Here is a 19,117-nt window from a genome sequence, read left to right as displayed (position 1 = left end):
ATTACAGAAGCCAGACCTTCTACCTTCTGCAACCCTCAATGACCCTGGGTCCATGCTCCCAGAGGGATAGAGAATGGGAAAGCTATCGGGGGAGGGGGTGGGATATGGAGATCGGGGGGTGGGAATTGTGTGGAGTTGTACCCCTCCTACCCTATAGTTTTGTTAATTAATCCTTTCTTAAATAAAAAAGAAAAAAAAAAAAAAAGAAAAATGATGAATGAAATAGTGGGGGTTGTATTGTTAAATGGGAATCTGAGGAATGTTATGCATGTAAAAAAAAAAAAGAAGTAGGAACGCAAAGCAGAAATTGACTGAATTTGGAGTATGGCACCAAAGTAAGAAAGTAATACACTAGAGTTTGCAGTGAGTACCCTCCCTAACACTTCCTCTCCACTATTCCAAGCTTTGGGTCCATGATTGCTCAACAATTTGTTTGGCTTTGTATGTTAACTCTCTTTTCAGTCACCAGGTTCCAGGTGTCATCAGGATGCCGGCCAGGCTTCCCTGGACTGAAGACCCCACCAATGTGTCCTGGAGCTCCACTTCCCCAGAGACCCACCCTACTAGGGAAAGAGAGAGGCAGGCTGGGAGTATGGACCGACCAGTCAACGCCCATGTTCAGCAAGGAAGCAATTACAGAAGCTAGACCATCTACCTTCTGCAACCCTCAATGACCCTGGGTCCATGCTCCCAGAGGGATAGAGAATGGGAAAGCTACTGGGGAGGGGGTGGGATATGGAGATTGGGTGGTGGGAATTGTGTGGAATTGTACCCCTCCTACCCTATGGTTTTGTTAATTAATCCTTTCTTAAATAAAAAAAAAAAAAAAAGGAATACTACTCAGCTGTAAAAAATGGTGACTTCACCGTTTTCAGCCGATCTTGGATGGACCTTGAAAAAATCATGTTGAGTGAAATAAGTCAGAACAGAAGGATGAATATAGGATGATCTCACCCTCAGGCAGAAGTTGAAAAACAAGATCAGAAAAGAAAACACAAGTAGAACCTGAAATGGAATTGGCGTTATCGCACCAAAGTAAGACTCTGGGATGGGGGTGGGTGGGTAGAATACAGATTCAAGTAGGATGAGAGAGGACCTAGTGGGGTTGTATTGTTATATGGGAAACTGGGGAATGTTATGCATGTACAAACTATTGTATTTACTGTTGAATGTAAAACATTAATTCCCCAATAAAGAAATAAAAAATGAAAAAAATAAATAAAAAATAAATGAAGATAATACAAAATAAATTTTAAAAAAAGAAAGAAAATGCACAAATATTACCTGGGGACAATAAAAAGAGATCCCCAGGGGAAGTACACAGTAACAACAATTATGGCAGTGAGTGTAACAAGACTAAAAATGGCCTAGGAGCAGAAGCTGCTTTACCCATTAAAAGGCTTTCAGAAAAAAAGCGATTTGTCACCCCTACAGCTTCTCAATTAGCTGGACTCAGTCCAAAAGCCAGAACTATGGGTGGCTTATAGAATAAGTGGCAGACTGTGGTTTCCACCTAAATATAAAAAGGCCCTACCGATTACCAATTACCTCCACCTACAGATCCCCCCCTTCCCTTACAGGTATCTATGATATATATATATGGAGAAAGAGAGAGAGAGGTTATGTAGTTAAATAGCTAATATAAAGATAAATGGGTAAAAGTTAGTAAACTTTCATGTGGGTAAAAGTTAGTAAACTCTCATACATACAAAAGTTATCCAGAAGAGAACCCCCATGGTGTGTGCTTACTTTACAACAGAAGATTTCTTTAGGTAGACAATTTGCTAGATAATAAAAGTGTTAGTTAGACCCATCCAAGAATGGGTTAAGAAGAAAAGCTATTAAATTGAGCTCCAGAAAAGATATGCTAACCTAACACAGACAGCCAAAACAAAGAAGGTAATGTTTGAAGTTATTTTAGCCACACCAAGGCCACACAGATGGTCAAAACCTAAGGGAGGGCAGGCTGTCTCAGACCAAGGGAACTTTCAAGGAGAACATGCCTATAATGATAATAATGTCTGGAGTTATTTTTTTAATGTTTTAATTATCTTTATTTATTTATTTATTTGATAGAGACCGTCATAATTTGAGAGGGAAGGGGGAGATAGGGAGAGAGACAGAGAGACACCTGCAGCATTACTTCACCACTTGTGAAGCTCTCCCTCTGCATGTGGGGACCGGGGGCTTGAACCTGGGTCCTTGTGCATTGTAACAGGTGCACTCAATCAGGTATGCCACCACCCGGCCCCTGGAGTTACTTTTAATGTTAATAAAAATAGTCTTGCATAATGTCAATTGTATCCAGGTGAGAAGTGTTTAAATCTTTGCAGAAAGAAAACCAGAGCTCCTGGTCTCCACCTGTAGAGGGAAATTTTCACAAGTGGTGAAGCAGTACAGCAGGTGTCTCTCTTTCTCTATCCCTTTCTATCTCTTCCTTCCCTCTTTATTTCTCTTTATATCTAGCTAATAAATAAATAAATACATAAATAAAATACTTTTTAAAACTCCAAAAAAAAAAAAAAAAAGAAAACCAGAGACACTTCTCTCCTGCACTTGAAGCAGCTGACATGTCACTCACTTGATTCATCCGCTGACTCCCCTCTCCTTCAGGGACCCTAATAACTTGGCTGGGGCTGGGCCCCCGCAAAGATGACTCTGGTATAATGCAGAACTTGCTCCCCAGCTTAACATATGCCAGATTGACATGGTGGCTTTCTTTAATTAAGAAATATATAGATGAATATAGTTCTTAATCTTTTTTAAAAAATATTTATTCCCTTTTGTTGTCCTTGTTGTTTTATTGTTGTAGTTACTAATGTCGTCATTGTTGAATAGGACAGAGAGAAATGGCGAGAGGAGGGGAAGATAGAGAGGGGGAGAGAAAGATAGACGCCTGCAGACCTGTTTCACCACTTGTGAGGTGGGGAGCCAGGGGCTCAAACTGGGATCCTTACGCCAGTCCTTGTGCTTTGCTCCACGTGTATGTATATATATATATATGCCCTGGGTCAGATAGACGTAGATCGTTAATTTTATCCATAAAATTTTTTCAAGAATGGAAGCTACTCTCTGTCCTAGTCCAACTTTCTAGCTCTTTTCTGTACTCTGACACCATTTTCTCAGACAATATTTTTATCCAACTTCATCTTAGCTATCAAACTCAACCAAAAACTACCATAGTCATAGACCCCTAGAAACATACCAAAAATTGATTTCCGAGCTTTCTTCCACCCTAAGATCCCTAATCTTTATCAGCTGTTCTGATCCTATTTTTTGGTTCCTGTTCATTAACCATTTTGTCTTACTTTATGTCCTGCCGCCTTTCAGACACCAAGTTGCAGACATGACCATGATTCCACCCTGACTTCTCTGGGCAGACAACCTCACCAATTGTTGTGACCCCAACAGGAGTTTGGGACTATTAGCATATGAGTGACGCACCATCAGCCTGAGGAGGACACAATGAGGGGAATGCATAAAAGGAGGGGCTCAGAGCAGCGTGCAGCACCTCTTGGCTGAGTCACCTTCACCACAGCACGCTCCTGTTGGTGTGGATTTCGGACTTATCCTCACACAGGGTGGTCTTGGGTGATTTGATTGCAGATTTTAGACTGCCTGTTATCTTAACTAGAATCATTTCTGTATAAGTACCGCACGCTAACCGATTGCGTTACTGGAGCTCCACTAGAATCATTTATTCATGATTATTGTGACTTTCTAAATAAATCCCTTATTGGTTTAATCTTAAATTAAATGGGTCTACGTGTTCATGCAATAACCAATGTGTCCTGGAACCTGACCTCTCCTGAGCTCTACCCCACTAGGAAAAGAGAGAAACAGACTGGAGGTATGGATTGACTTGCCAAATCCCATGTCCAGTACAGAAGCAATTACAGAAGCCAGAACTCCTACCCTCTGCAACCCCAAAACAATTTTGATCCATACTTCCAGTGAGGCAAAAGTGATAGGAGGAAGAGGGTAAGAGGGTTCTGAACTCCAGCTCCATCAGCACCCAGAGAGAAAGGAGGAAGAAGGGAAGGACATTTGGATATAATGCTAGGATCATGAGTGACATGGAGGGGAAGAGGACTGGGCCTGGATGGAAAAGGGGGCAATTACGTACAAATGTAGACTGCTGTAGAGATGATAGTTAACTCATATCTGCAACCTTAGGAGAACTGCTGTGGCATGCAATGGAAGGACTGGAGATTCAGAACTCTTGTGGTGGAAATAGTGTATAATTATACCCCTGTTGACATGTAATTTTGTAAATTAATGTAAAATTACTAATAAAATTAAAGAGAGAGAGAGACCCCTATAGCACTGCTTCACCACTTGTGAAGCTTTTCCCCTGCATGTAGGCAGGGACTGAGGGTTTGAACCCAAGGTCATTGCACTCTGTAACGTGCACTCAACTGGGTGTGCCACCACCTGGCCCCATATTTATTTTTATTTTAATAACATCTTATTTAACTCAATGTATCTGGAGTTTTATTCTTTTAACATGCAGTAAGTATTGAATATCTAAGAAGAAAAAATGCAATTACTGTTTTATATAGGAATGTAAGTCATGGAGCTCCAGTGGTGCAATCGGTTAGCACGCGGAGTCATGGAGCTCCAGTGGCACAATCGGTTAGCACGCGGTACTTATACAGGAATGTAAGTCACTAAATGTTACTTTTTTCAAAATTATGCAACAATAAAAATACATTCATCTGAAGGCAAGGAAGATAGCATAATGGTTATGCAAAAGGACTCTCATGCCTGAAGCTTCAAAGTCCCAAATTCAATTCTCAGCACTACCATAAACTAGAACTGAGCAGTGCTTTGATAAAATAAATAAGTAAATAAAAAAATTTAACTGACTTTATTAACAAACTTTGTTACCAAAATCAAAATATTATAAAATCCTTGAACTATTCCAATATCACTGAAAATGCTCACTTCATATTGAATAATTTATCAGAAAATTTTTATTAAAGAAATTCAACAGTCTATGGGCTGGGGAGACAGCATACTGGATACACAGAATCACTGTAATGCCTAAGGCTCTGAGCTTTCAGTTTTATTTATTTATTTATTCCTTTCTATTGCGTTTGTTTTATTGTTGTAGTTATTGTTGTTACTGATGCCGTCGGTGTTAGACAGGACAGAGAGAAATGGAGAGAGGAGGGGAAGACAGAAAGGGGGAAAGAAAGATAGACACCTGCAGACCTGCTTCACCAACTGTGAAATGACTGCGCTGCAGGTGGGGAGCCGGGGGCTCAAACTGAAATCCTTGTGCGGTCCTTGTGTTTGTGCCACGTGCGCTTAACCCGCTGCGCTACCCCCCGACTCCCGAGCTTTCAGTTTTAATCTGCACCTTCGTAAACTGAGTAGTGTACTAGGGGAAAAAAAAGAAAAAGAAATCCAGCAGACTGAGTGATATCGCAGTTGGCTATGCACACATTACCGTACACAAGGACCCAGGTTCAAGCACCCAGTCCCCACTTGCAGAAGGAAAGCTTAACTAGTAGTGAAATAGTGTGTGTGTGTGTGTGTGTGTGTGTGTGTGTGTGTCCTCTTCTAGTCTCAATTTCTGTTCTATCAAATTAAATTAATACATAATTAAAAGAAAAAAGGAGTCCAACAGTCAGGGCTGGACAGTGGCACACACATTACCAGGCATGAGGACCCTACCTGCAGGGGAGAAATTTCACTAGTGGTGAAGTGCTACAGATCTCTCTCTCGATCTCTCAATCTCTCTCTCCTCTCCTCTATCTCCCCCTCTCTCTCCCCCTCCTCCCCTCTCCTCTCATTCTATCTTAAAAGAAAAAAAAAAAATCCAACAGAAATGGTGGACTCGTCTACAGCCAAACCACCATGAACATGTCTGATCTTGGAAGAAATGGTGGCACCCTAGTGGCTAAACAAAAAAAAAAATAAATTAAATTAAATCCAATAGTGGGAGGCCAGGCAGTGGTACAACCAATTAAGCAGATCTGGGTTCAAGCCCCTGCTCCCCACAGACTGGAGGGAAGTTTCATAAGCAGTGAAGTAGGTCTGCAGGTGTCTTTTTCTCTCCCTCTCCATCTCACTATATTCTCTCAATTCTTCTATGCCTTAGCAAGTAAAAAAGAAAGAGAAAAGGAGAGGGGAAGGGAGGGGGGGAAATGGTTGCCAGAAGCAGGGGATTCACTGTGTAGGCACTGAGACCCAGCGATAACACTGGTGACAAGAATATAAATAAAGAAATCCAACAGTAAACTGAAAGAAATGGTGCTACCTCACCAGTCTTAAATAAATCTTTATTTTTGTTGTTTTTGTTTGTCTATTTGGCACCTAGGTTATCACCAGGACTTGGTATCTGCCGGATGAATCCACCACTCCCAGTAGCCATTTCTCTTTCTCTCTTTTTTATCTGATAAGACACAGAGAAATTAAGGTGGGAGAGTGGGGATAAAAAGAGGGAGAAGGGAGTCAGGCAGTAGCGCAGTGGGTTAAGAGCAGGTGGCACAAAGCACAAGGACCGGCATAAGGATCCTGGTTCAAGTCTCTGGCTCCCCACCTGCAGGGAAGTCGCTTCACAGGCGATGAAGCAGGTCTGCAGGTATATATCTTTCTCTCTCCCTCTCTGCCTTCCCCATCTCTCTCCATTTCTCTCTAACGACAACAACGACATCAATAACAACAACAAAAATAACTACAACAACAATAAAAAACAAGGGCAACAAAAGGGAAAATAAATAAAAAGATAAAAAAAACCTTTTAAATACAAGCTTCTTTTGTCAAAATTTCAATTTCAGGAACAAAAATGACTTTTCTCAAATAAGCATATATATGTCTCTCTGTGTATGTATATGTATGTGTATGTGTATATGTTTATATATCCCACCTCCCCCCATTCCCAGAGCACTGCTCAGCTCTGGTTTATGGTGGTACAGGGGACTGAACCTGGGACCTTGGAGCATCAGGCCTGAGAGTTTCTTTCCATAACCATTATGCTATCTAGCCCCCACTCAAATAAGCATAGTTTTAAATTAATTTCAGAAGAAGCATTCATGAAGATAAAGAATAGGTATTATATATAGTGCCCATATATAACAGAGAGGGGAGGGAGCATGAGTGAGTGAGGGAGTGAGTGTGTGTGTACGTATATGTCAGAGAGAGCTGGTACATATGGTAGAGAGAGCTCAGCAAGCTTCCTTTGCTGCTGTAGCACAGCCATGTGGTGCCAGGGCTCAAACCTGGGCTGTATGTGTGACAAAAACATGAACCTTATCTGATGAACTATCTTTCTGGCTCTAAAATCAGCTATTTTCAAGATTTAGTTTAAGCCTTCCCCTATCATATTGAAGGCAGCTTTGGTGCTGTGATCTCTTTCTCATTCTCTCTGCCTTTTCAGTCTCTGTCTTTAAAGGAATAACAGTAGGGGTGGGTGGTGGCATACCTGCTTGAATGCACGTGTTACCATGCTCAAGAACACAAGCCTGGTCCCCACCCACAGGGAGGAAACTTCATGAGTGGTGAAGCAGTGCTGCATTTGCCTATTTCTCCCTCTTTTTTTTTAAAATTTTTTTTATATTTATTTATTCCCTTTTGTTGCCCTTGTTGTTTTATTGTTGTAGTTATTATTGTTGTTATTGTTGGATAGGACAGAGAGAAATGGAGAGAGGAGGGGAAGACAGAGAGGGGGAGAAAGACAGACACCTGCAGACCTGCTTCACCGCCTATGAAGCAACTGCCCTGCAGGTGGGGAGCCAGAAGCTTGAACCAGGATCCTTACATTGGTCCCTGTGCTTCGCGTCACGCACGCTTAACCAATTGCGCTACCACCCAACTCCCTTTTTGTTTTTATCAAGTAATTTTCTGACTTAAATTTGCTTATTTTCTAAGTAAACTATTCAACGGGTATACAAAATATAAAACGTATTTAAAATCACCTTTTAGTCATTATTTTCTAAAGATTTTTTAAAATATATTTTTATTTATTTTATTTTAATGAGTAGGTACAGAGAGAAAGACACAGAAACACTAGAGTACTGCTCAGCTCTGGCTTATGGTGGCACTGGGGATTTGAAGAACATGAAGCTGCAGGCATGAAATTCCTTTGCATAACCGTTATGCTGTCTCCCCAGCCCTATTTTCTTTTTTTTTTAATATTTATTTTATTTATTTATTCCCTTTTGTTGCCCTTGTTGTTTTATTGTTGTAGTTATTATTGTTGTTGTCGTTGTAGGATAGGACAGAGAGAAATGGAGAGAGGAGGGGAAGACAGAGAGGAGGAGAGAAAGATAGACACCTGCAGACCTGCTTCATCGCTTGTGAAGCGACTGCCCTGCAGGTGGGGAGCCGGGGTTTGAACCGGGATCCTTATGCCGGTCCTTGTGCTTTGCGCCACCTGCGCTTATCCCGCTGCGCTACAGCCCGACTCCCCCCAGCCCTTTATTTTCTAAATCTTTATTTTCTAAAGATTTAAAATAGTAAAATTCAAGGGCAAGGTGGTAGTGCATGCAGTAGAGCAGACATGTTATAATGCCCAAACTTCCAGGTTCAAGTCTTTGGTCTGCACCTACAGGGGGAAAGCTACACAAGCAGTGAAGTAATGGTGCAGGTGCCTCTCTTTCCTTTCTCCATCTCTATCTCCCCTTTCCCTCATAATTTCCCTGTCTCTAGCCAATAAATATATGTCATATTAAAAAAGAAGTACTGGGGCCAGGCAGTGGCATACCTTGTTAAGTGCACACACTGCAGTGTTCAAGCTCCTGGTCCCCACCTGCAAAAGGGACAGCTTCAAGAGCAGTAGAGCTGGGCTGCAGGTATCTCTGTCTCTCTCCCTCTCTGTCTCCCCTTCCCTCTCAATCCCTCTCTGTTTCTGTCCAATAATAAATAAATAAAAACAAACTGTTGGGCATTACGCCAGCTCCCCCCTGCTCCATGCTGCATTGCTCGATGCTGTGGTCTATTTACATAATCATTGTTTTGCCTGAGACCCGCCCTGCCTGCAGGGCATTGGTTTAATCTCTAACTGGTTAGATGGAAGCTTGCTACCTTTGCTCATTTTTTTCTCTCCACCCACTCTCCTAGCCATTTCCTTTTCCAACCTGCCACTTCCGTTTCAGAAGATATAAAGGCATTTTTCTCTGATCAATAGAGGCATTGCGTTCCCACTCAGCCACAAATTCCTGGTTCCTCTCCTGTGTCGTCCCTGAGTAAGCAACAGCCCAGGTTGGCTCGGTCGAGTTCTCTCCCCCAGGACACAACCCGACACAAACAAACAAAAAGAAGTATTAAAAGTAAAGCTCTTACCCTCTTCTCTGTGCATCAACCCAGGCCTGATCTCTGTTATCCTTTTCAGGATCATATAATAATTCATCATTTGTTGGAATCCTGCGTTGCTGCTTCTTTTTTTTCTTGGTCACCTTTGCTAATTTTAAAAATGTTAAAGATATGGTCAAGCATCACATGTTAACTTCACATTTTCTTAATATACAGTGAAGAAGGAGTCGGGCGGTAGCGCAGTGGATTAAGCGCATGAGGTGCAAAGTGCAGGGACAGGGACAGGCATAAGGATCCCAGTTCAAGCCCCCAGCTCCCCACCTACAGGGGAGTCGCTTCACAGGCGGTAAAGCAGGTCTGCTGGTGTCTATCTTTCTCTCCCCCTCTCTGTCTTCCCCTCCTCTCTCCGTATCTCTCTGTCCTATCCAACAACAATGACATCAACAACAATAGTAACTACAACAACAATAAAAACAACAAGGGCAACAAAAAGGAAATAAATATTTTAAAAAACTATATATATATATATATATATATATATACATATATATATATATACACAGTGAAGAAGCCCACTCCTAAGTCTCATATTTTTTTCTGTTTTTTCCCTTTAAAAATGCTTAACTTGGTGTTAGGGAGATAGCAAAATGGTAATACAAAAAGACTTTCATGCCTGAGGCTCCCATATCCCAGGTTCAATCCTTAATAGCACCATAAGCCAGAGAAGAACAGTGCTCTATTTAAAATAATTTTAAAATGTTTTAACTAGTCATCCAAATAAAAGTTCTTATCCAATTAACAAAAAAATAAAATGAAATAAAGATGACAGAGGAATCAAAAATTATTTCTTCAGGGGCCAAGAGGTGGCACACCTGGTTAAGCACACACACACTACAGTGCGCAAAGACCCAGGTTCAAGCCCCTGGTCCCCACCTGCAGGGGGAAAGCTTCACGAGTGGTGAAGCAGGGCTGCAGGTATCTCTCTGTCTCTCTCCCTCTCTATCTTCCCTTCCCCTCAATTTCTCTCTGTCTCTATCCAATAATAAATAAATAAAGTTAAAAAATAATTTTAAAAACTTATTTCTTCACTAGCAATGGGTAGCTTAACAACTTAGTGAGAATTAAGTCTCACTAAGCAAGTTAAGAACTATTCTGATTTCTAAATTCTCCCTTAAGCTCCCATTTATTTTTTTGCTTATATATTTGTTTGTTTTTATTGTCACCTGGATTATCACCAAGGCTCAATGCCAACATTATGAATCTATCACTCCCAAGACCTTTTTTTTTTTTTTATTTCATTTTGATAGGACAAAGAGAAGGAGTTAGAGAGAAGGGAGAAAAAAACGGACACCTGCAGACTTGCTTCATTGCTGTGAAGTGTCCTCTGTACAGGTAGGGAGGGAGAAGGGGCTTGATCCTGATCCTTGTACACTATAATGTGTACACTCAACAAGGTCACTGCCCAGCCCCCACACTAGACTTTTTTTTTAATATACTTGAGTAGGTCAATACTTAAGTAATAACATATAAAAATATGAAATTTTTTCTCTACATAAATTCCACATGTAGTTTAGTCTAATTATGAAGTGAATTAAATTAGTTTCAACTATTGTCATGTTTACCTTTGCCCATATTTTATACTTTTTATGTTATAAAATGAATTCTAAAGAACAGAAAAGCTGAGGGAAAAAAGTTAAGGGAATCGGGCTGTAGCACAGCGGTTTAATCGAACATGGCACAAAGCTCAAGGACCAGCATAAGGATCCGGGTTCGAGCCCCCAGCTTCCCACCTGCAGGGGAGTCGCTTCCCAGGCGGTGAAGCAGGTCTGCAGGTGTCTATCTTTCTCTCCCCGTCTCTGTCTTCCCCTCCTCTCTCCATTTCTCTCTGTCCTATCCAACAATGATGACATCAATAATGACAACAATAACAATAACTACAACAACAATAAAAAAAACAAGGGCAACAAAAAGGAAAATAAATATTTTAATTTTTTTTTTAAAGTTAGGGAAAAGTCTGCAGAAAGATGAAGACATAGAAAGTATCTGCCTGGGAATCGGGCTGTAGCGCAGTGGGTTAAGCGCAGGTGGCGCAAAGCACAAGGACCGGCATAAGGATCCCGGTTCAAACCCCGGCTCCCCACCTGCAGGGCAGTCGCTTCACAGGCGGTGAAGCAGGTCTGCAGGTGTCTATCTTTCTCTCCTCCTCTCTGTCTTCCCCTCCTCCCTCCATTTCTCTCTGTCCTATCCTACAACGACAACAACAATAATAACTACAACAATAAAACAACAAGGGCAACAAAAGGAAATAAATAAATTAAATAAATATTAAAAATAAATAAATAAATAAATAAATAAATAAATAAATAAATAAAAGGGAAAAAAAAGAAAGTATCTGCCGGTGCTGCTCTAAGATTTCTGGAAAAGGGGGAAAGTCAGAAGCCCTGAGGAAGGAGGTGCTGAGCTACACAGATTCTCCTCACTCTAGGTATGCCTCTCCTGTCCAGCTAGAGGCCACACAACTTTCTACGTGCACACCCTCATCATTTTTCTTCTCACCAGCACTGGCTTATGGTAATACCAAGGGTCACATCTGGGATCTCAGAGCCTCAAACACAAGATACTAATTCCCATCTATTTCAGCTCAGCAATCTTGCCTTTGTTTTCATATCACTAGCCTGCAATTCTTTAAAGAATAAAACTCGGGAGTCGGGAGGTAGCGCAGCGGGTTAAGCGCACATGGTGCAAAGCGCAAGGACCAGAATAAGGATCCCGGTTGGAGCCCCCAGCTCCCCACCTGCAGGGGAATCACTTCACAGGTGGTGAAGCAGGTCTTCAGGTGTCTATCTTTCTCTCTCTCTCCATTTCATTCTGTCCTAATAACGACATCATCAACAACAATAAAAGAAAAACAACAAGGGCAACAAAAGGGAAAAATAAAATAAATAAATAGAATAAAACTCATAAAAGAAATACTACGGGGAAGCAATTACAGAAGCCAGACCTTCTACCTTCTGCAACCCACAATGACCCTGGGTCCATGCTCCCAGAGGGATAGAGAATGGGAAAGCTATCAGGGGAGGGGGTGGGATATGGATATTGGGTGGTGGGAATTGTGTGGAGTTGTACCCCTCCTACCCTATGGTTTTGTTAATTAATCCTTTCTTAAATAAAAAAAAAATAAAAAAATAATAAAAAAAAGAAATACTAAATCAAAATACTTTCTAGGTAATCCCTTTTCATAAAATGTAACTACGGACCCTGATGAACAAGATACTTACTTGCTTTGTCTTCATCTTCAGAATCAGAATCAAAATATATATCATCATAGTACTTTGTCAGAGCTGTTCCAACTTTTCCACTTCCAGAGGAAGATCCTATTTGTAGCATAAAAGTCTACTGATTAAAATCACACATAAATCACAAGAGGAAAAACTCTCAGATACTCTATTATCACTCTGAAATAATATCAACTCATTTCTGATATCTATAGAAAAATATTTCATATCAATGACTTACTGGATTTCTGTACCCTCCTGTCCTTCTTTGATCAAATATTCTAATTCATGACAAAATGAAATTAAGTCTCTGTGGTCTGGGAAATGGTGCAGTGGATAAAGCATTGGACACTAAAAGCAAGAGGTCCCAAGTTCAATCCCTGGCAGCAAATGTGCCAGAGTGATATCTGGTTCTTTCTCTCCCTCCTCCTTTCTCATTAATAAATAAACTCTTAAAAAAAAAAAACTAAATTAGTCTCTCTACCTTCCCACAAATCTAACTAAATAACCACCAATATATGTAATACTATGCTCCAAATACCGTGGCTAAATGAAATAAGTATTTAGTGTTAAGGGACTTTATAGAAAAGAGGATAAGAAAACTATATACAGGTAGTCGGGCGGTAGCGCAGAGGGTTAAGTGCACATGGCACGCAGCACAAGGACCAGAACAAGGATACTGGTTAGAGCTCCTGGCTCCCCACCCATAGGGAAGTCACTTCACAGGAGGTAAAGCAGGTCTGCAGGTGTCTTTCTCACCCACTCTCTGTCTTCCCTTCCTCTCTCCATTTCTCTCTGTTCTATCAAAAAACAACAACATCAATAACAACAATAATAACCACAACTAAGATAAAACAACAAGGGCAAAAAAAAAAAAAAAAAAGGGAAAAAATGGCCTCCAGGAGCAGTGGATTCGTAGTGCAGGCACCAAGCCCCAGCAATAACCCTGGAGGCAAAAAAAAAAAACACAGAGACTCTCATGCCTGAGGCTCCAGAGTCCAAGGTTCATTCCCTAGCAGGACTATACACCAGAGCTAAACAATGCTCTGTTAAATTGAAAAAAAGAAAGAAAAGACTGGGCATCCGGTGGTAGCACAGCAGGTTAAGCACATGTGGCAAAAGGACCTGCGTAAGGATCCCGGTTAGAGCTCCGGCTCCCCACCTGCAGGGGAGTCACTTCATAGGCAGTGAAGCAGGTCTGCAGGTGTCTATCTTTCTCTCCCCCTCTCTGTCTTCCCCTCCTCCCTCCATTTCTCTCAGTCCTATCAAACAACGACAACATCAATAACAACAACAATAACTACAACAACAATAAAAAACAAGGGAAACAGAAGGGAAAATAAATTAACTAATTAATTAAAAATAATACTATAAGCATGCAGGGAAGGAGGGACATGAAAATAACTTGGTGGTTATCCAAAATACTCAGCTTTGGTGCTATTGTCTCTTCCTCCCTCTCTATCTGAAAATATTAGCCAAGAAAGGTAAAGCCCCAGAGATAACAATAATAGTATGGCTCAGGCTTCCAAACATTTAATAAATGTTTATGAGGCAACGAGTGAAAATGCAGGGAAAAAAGAAAGCACAAATAACGTTTTTGTCCAATTAACTTAAAAATTAAAGTTTACCTGTTTTCAGAGAGGTTAACTTGTTTTCCATTGTTTTTATAGTAGAGTTTAATTCAGCTTCCATCTCTTTTTCAAACTCATCTTCACTAGATGATTCACTTTCACCAGTAAGACATTCCCTAATTAGTTTTCGTTTTTGGTCAGGTGTTCCATGTAGAAGTATATCCACTTCATCTTCAGAACTAGTAAATAAATCATAAAGACTATGAATACTGGGCCAGGGAGATATCACAGTAGTTATGCAACAGACTTTCATGCCTGAGGCTAATTGCCCAGGTCCAATCCCCAGCACTATCCTAAATCAGAGTTGTGCAGTGCTCTCGTAAAAAATAAAATCATAGGGGGACAGGCAGTGGTGCACCTGATTAAGTGCACACATTACAATACACAAGGACCCAGACTCAGGAAGCCCCTAGTCCCACCTGCAGGGTGAAAGCTTCATGAGTGGTAAAATAGGGCTGCAGGTATCTCTGTCTCTTTCCCTAGCTCCCCCTCCCCTCTGTTTTTCTCTATCTCTATCCAAAAATAAGTAAATAAAAGATTTTTAAAAATATTTTTTATTATTATTTATTTACTCCCTTTTGTTGCCCTTGCTGTTTTATTGTTGTAGTCATCATTGATGTCGTTGTTGTTGGATAGGACAGAGAGAAATGGAGAGGGGAGGGGAAGACAGAGAGGGGGAGAGAAAGAGAGACACCTGCAGACCTGCTTCACCGCTTGTGAAGTGACTCCCCTACAGGTGGGGAGCTGGGGGCTTGAACCAGGATCCTTGCACAGGTCCTTGCGCTTTGCACCACCTGCGTTTAACCCGCTGCGCTACAGCCTGACTCCTGTAAATAAAAGATTTTAGGGAGTCGGGCTGTAGCGCAGCGGGTTAAGCGCAGGTGGCACAAAGCACAAGGACCGGCATAAGGGTCCCGGTTGGAACCCCGGCTCCCCACCTGCAGGGGAGTCACTTCACAGGTGGTGAAGCAGGTCTGCAGGTGTCTATCTTTCTCTCCTCCTCTCTGTCTTCCCCTCCTCTCTCCATTTCTCTCTGTCCTATCCAACAATGACAACAACAATAACTACAACAATAAAACAACAAGGGCAACAAAAGGGAATAAATAAATAAAATTTAAAAAAAAAGATTTTAAAAAGAAAATAAAATTATACAACAAATGACACTCAACATTTTAACTGAAAGTCCAAGCTTATCAGATAAAGAAAGTGCTCACTTAATGATGGCCTTTTTGGTCACTACCAGGCTACCCCATCATCTGGGGCTCTAGTCAGGGAATCCTTGGATTCCCACATAGATATGATGGGCCTAGACTTCTAATAGATCCCTCTCTTCACCATCACTGGTCACTTCCATCAGGAATATCATCATAAGCCCTATATGGGCTTCTCCAGGACCTTGCCCTCACTATAAAGTAGCAACAACACGGATTGCCCTACTTTCCAAAGGGAGGCTGGGTCATCCTACTCTACCACTCAAGGAAGATGGTTCTCGAAATGAGTACAGCCTAGAATGTTTCCAGCTGTGACCATGGACTCAGAGCTCAGACTAAGAGGGCTATATAGGCTCCTGTGCTAAATATGAATATATATATATGGGTCCTGAGTCAGATTGATGTGGTAAACAGTTCATTGTAATTATATATTTTCTTCAAATTTCAGAGCTACTCTCTGCACTAATCCAGCTTTCTGGTTTTATTCCCAGCTCTGACAATATTTTCTAGTCCACCTCCATGTTAGCTATCAAGCTCAAGTAAAAGTGACTGAAGTCACGGGCCCTCGGTACATACCTAAAATAAGACTTCCTAGCTTCTTACAATCTAAAGTCCCTATTCTCATCTGTTCTCTTCCTACTTTTGGATTTCTCTTTATTAAACATTTTGTCCTCCCTTTAAGCCATCAAGTTATAGATGCTACTACAATTCCATCCTGACCTCCCTGGGCAGAAGACCTCACCAATGCTTCCTGGAACCTCACCACTCCAGAGCCCTACCCTGCTAGGGAAAGACAGAAATAGGCTGAGGGTATGGATCAACCTGCCAATGCCCATGTGCAGTGGAGAAGTAAATACAAAAGTCAGAACTCCTACCTTCTGCATCCCAAAAAGAATTCTGGTCCATACCCTCAGAGGGGGAGAAATGTTAGGGGAAGATGACCAGAGGGCTTTGAACTCCAACTCCATAAGAACCCAGAGAGAGGAGGAAGAGGAAGAGGAAGGGCATTCAGAAGTAGAAATAAGTGTAGATGTGACTTACGAAGAGAGGGCAGGACCATAGAAAAAATGGCCAAAAATTAGATAAGACAAACAGACATAGAAACCATAGTTAACCCATATCTATGGTCTTGGGAGAACCACTGCAGTTTCCAGTGGAGGGAGTGGGGACACAGATCTCTGGTGGTGAGACTGGTGTGGAATTGTAACCCTGTTATTTTATAATTTTTGTAAACTGCTAAAAGAAAATTTAAAAATCAGCCTCTTTAGTCTAGACATAATATATAACAAGATTTTTTAAAAATCTGTTGGACTAGTAGCAAAACAGCTCCCTCAATTTGTTGCTTTGCTATGTGAGGGACATAGGTTCCAGTCTAGCCCACAGGGCACTGGAGGAAGCTTTGGGTTTCCCTGTTATGGTGTCTCCTCTCTGAAGAAAAAAAAAAGTTAAATGATACGTTCTTTCTGATTATGATAGTTAAGTGTTCAAGACTGTCATTTCATAGTATGTTCTGTGAATCTCCCGACATGGTACTTACATTTATTTTTTAAAAATAATAATAATCTGGGAGTCGGGCAGTAGCGCAGGTGGCAAAGCCCAGGACCGGCTTAAAGATCCCGGTTCGAGCCCCTGGCTCCCCACCTGCAGGGGAGTCGCTTCACAGGCGGTGAAGCAGGTCTGCAGGTGTCTTTCTCTCCCCCTCTGTCTTCCCCTCCTCTCTCCATTTCTCTCTGCCCTATCCAACAATGACGACAACAATAACAACAACAATAATAACTACACAACAATCAAAACAACAAGGGCAACAAAAGGGAATAAAATTTTTTAATAATAATAATAACCAAAGAAAATAATAATAATCTGTGAAGCACTCAAGCACCACTGGACCGCCAAGCGCTCGCATCCCCTAAGGAGGGGAGGAGGCAGGGACAAGAGAGGAGCCCAGTGCTGAGAGCAGACTTCCAACAGATCGCAACAGATCTCCTTTCTACACAGAACCCAGGACACACGACTCACCTTTGGCCACTGCTAAGCAAAGGCGCAATTTGAGCTCTAGGTGTTTGAAAATTCACCTTCTTCACCTCATCTTGGATGAAACTTGAAGGAATCATTTTATGTGAGATAAGTCAGAAAGAGAAGGCTGGATATGGGAAGATCCCACTCACAGAAGTTGAGAAATAACAGAAGGGAAAACACTAAGCAGAACTTGGACTGGGTTTGGTGTATTACACCAAATTAAAAGACTCAGGTCCTGGAACATGATGGCAGAGGAGGACCTAGTGGGGGTTGAGCTGTTATGTGGAAAACTGAGAAATGTTACGCATGTACAACCTATTGGACTGTAAACCATTAAATCCCCAATAAAAGAAAAAGAAAGAAAATTTGCTGGGGACCCCAAAACACCGCCTTCCCCGCAGGTGTGGCCCCGCCCCCAGACCCCGCCTCCCCGGAAGTCCCTCTCCCGAGGCGGCGGGCCGCGGCGGCCCCTAAGGCCGACAAGGCAGCGGAGAGCTCAGGAGGCAAGGCCTCCAGGCTCAGGAGGACTCTGGGGCTCACCTGCTCAGAGCCGGCTCCTCGTCGCTAGGCTCTTCAACTGCATAGGGGTCATCGTCATTCTGCAGAGGATTCATGGTGGCCGAGAGGCTGCGACAGCGCCTACCGCCCGGAGGACATCTGTCTAGACGCTGGTGTGTTTACGCTGCTGGTCGGTCGCCTAAAAGACTCCCCTGCTCCACTTCCGCCCGCACCTCGCCCATTCCCAGCACAGCCGCGAAGATCTTCCGGGGTGCGGTGGGAGGGGAACTGGCAGAAGGGGCCGATCTCCAGGGTCCCGCCCCTGCCTTCCGTAACTTCCGTTTACTTAGACTCCTCCGCCTTATTTCCGAAATAGTAGCAGGCTGTCTTTTATTTAGTGGCTGTCTCTCTAAGTCATTTGTCTCTTGTCACCTAAGTGATATGAAGAAGTAAACATGATTCTGGAGCGCGGGTCGGATGAGAGCCCGGCGGTGGGAGCCAGGCACCAGCGTCCCCCAGTCTCCACCCCTCAGGTCCTCTGACTCCTTTTACCACCTGACTACCCCCTTCACTCTTTCTACTCTGGTCAGACCTCTAACCCCGGATCCACTGCAAAGTCGCTATTTTCATTTTTCTGGTCTCTTCTCAGTCTTAAGTGTTGACTGAGACGAGAGAGGCACAAATTTCAGGTTTGAGTCAAATAATCAAGCCCTAACCCAGTAGGAACCCTGGGACACTCGCCAGATTGCTCTGGGAAGATAGCTTTTGAAACCACAGCCCTAGAAGGACAGTTATGTCTGAGCCTAGGGGGAAAGGGTGACCTGAGGTGTGACAAATTGGGATGAAGGAAGATGGTAACTCTCCATCTTCTGCTAGTACTTTGTGTGATAACACAGAATTCGGGAACAAAGCACCTGCTGGTGGCCCAGTAGGTGGTGCAGTGGATCAAGTGTTGGACCTTAAAGCATAATGGGCTTTAAGTGCTCACTGCCCTGCATTGAATTTGCCAGAGTGACTTGTTTCACTCTCCTCTTTCCTAAATAAATATATAAACACAACTTTTAAAATAAATAAAACCTGCTAAATAGTTCACTTGGATAATGTGAAGCTTTCCTACATGCTTGACCCAGGTTTGAGCTTGTCCTTCCATACATTGAAGGAAGCTTCAGTGCTGTGATCTCTCTCTCATTTTCTCCCTCTCTCCCTTTCTCCCTCTCTCCCCCTC

The 19,117-nt window shown here is 42.2% G+C and overlaps 1 protein-coding gene across 6 annotated transcripts in view; it reads right to left on the bottom strand.

Moving 5' to 3' along the window:
* EAPP (E2F associated phosphoprotein) overlaps nucleotides 1-18,156 on the bottom strand; it is a 35,292-nt gene extending 17,136 nt beyond the window's left edge. For all 6 annotated transcript variants that reach the window (XM_016194187.2, XM_060175189.1, XM_060175190.1 and 3 more), the window contains exons 1-4: nucleotides 17,935-18,156; nucleotides 14,165-14,346; nucleotides 12,540-12,635; nucleotides 9,292-9,409 (exon numbers count right to left, since the gene is read on the bottom strand). In XM_016194187.2, coding sequence (XP_016049673.1) covers nucleotides 9,292-9,409; nucleotides 12,540-12,635; nucleotides 14,165-14,346; nucleotides 17,935-18,008 — 470 coding nt within the window. In that variant the 5' untranslated portion in view covers nucleotides 18,009-18,156. The remainder of the gene's footprint in view (nucleotides 1-9,291; nucleotides 9,410-12,539; nucleotides 12,636-14,164; nucleotides 14,347-17,934) is intronic.
* Between the last annotated feature and the right edge of the window lie 961 nt (nucleotides 18,157-19,117).

Source organism: Erinaceus europaeus, chromosome 16 (genome assembly GCF_950295315.1).
Source record: "Erinaceus europaeus chromosome 16, mEriEur2.1, whole genome shotgun sequence".
Classification (NCBI taxonomy): domain Eukaryota; kingdom Metazoa; phylum Chordata; class Mammalia; order Eulipotyphla; family Erinaceidae; genus Erinaceus; species Erinaceus europaeus.
This window is presented reverse-complemented; position numbering and strand designations above follow the sequence as displayed.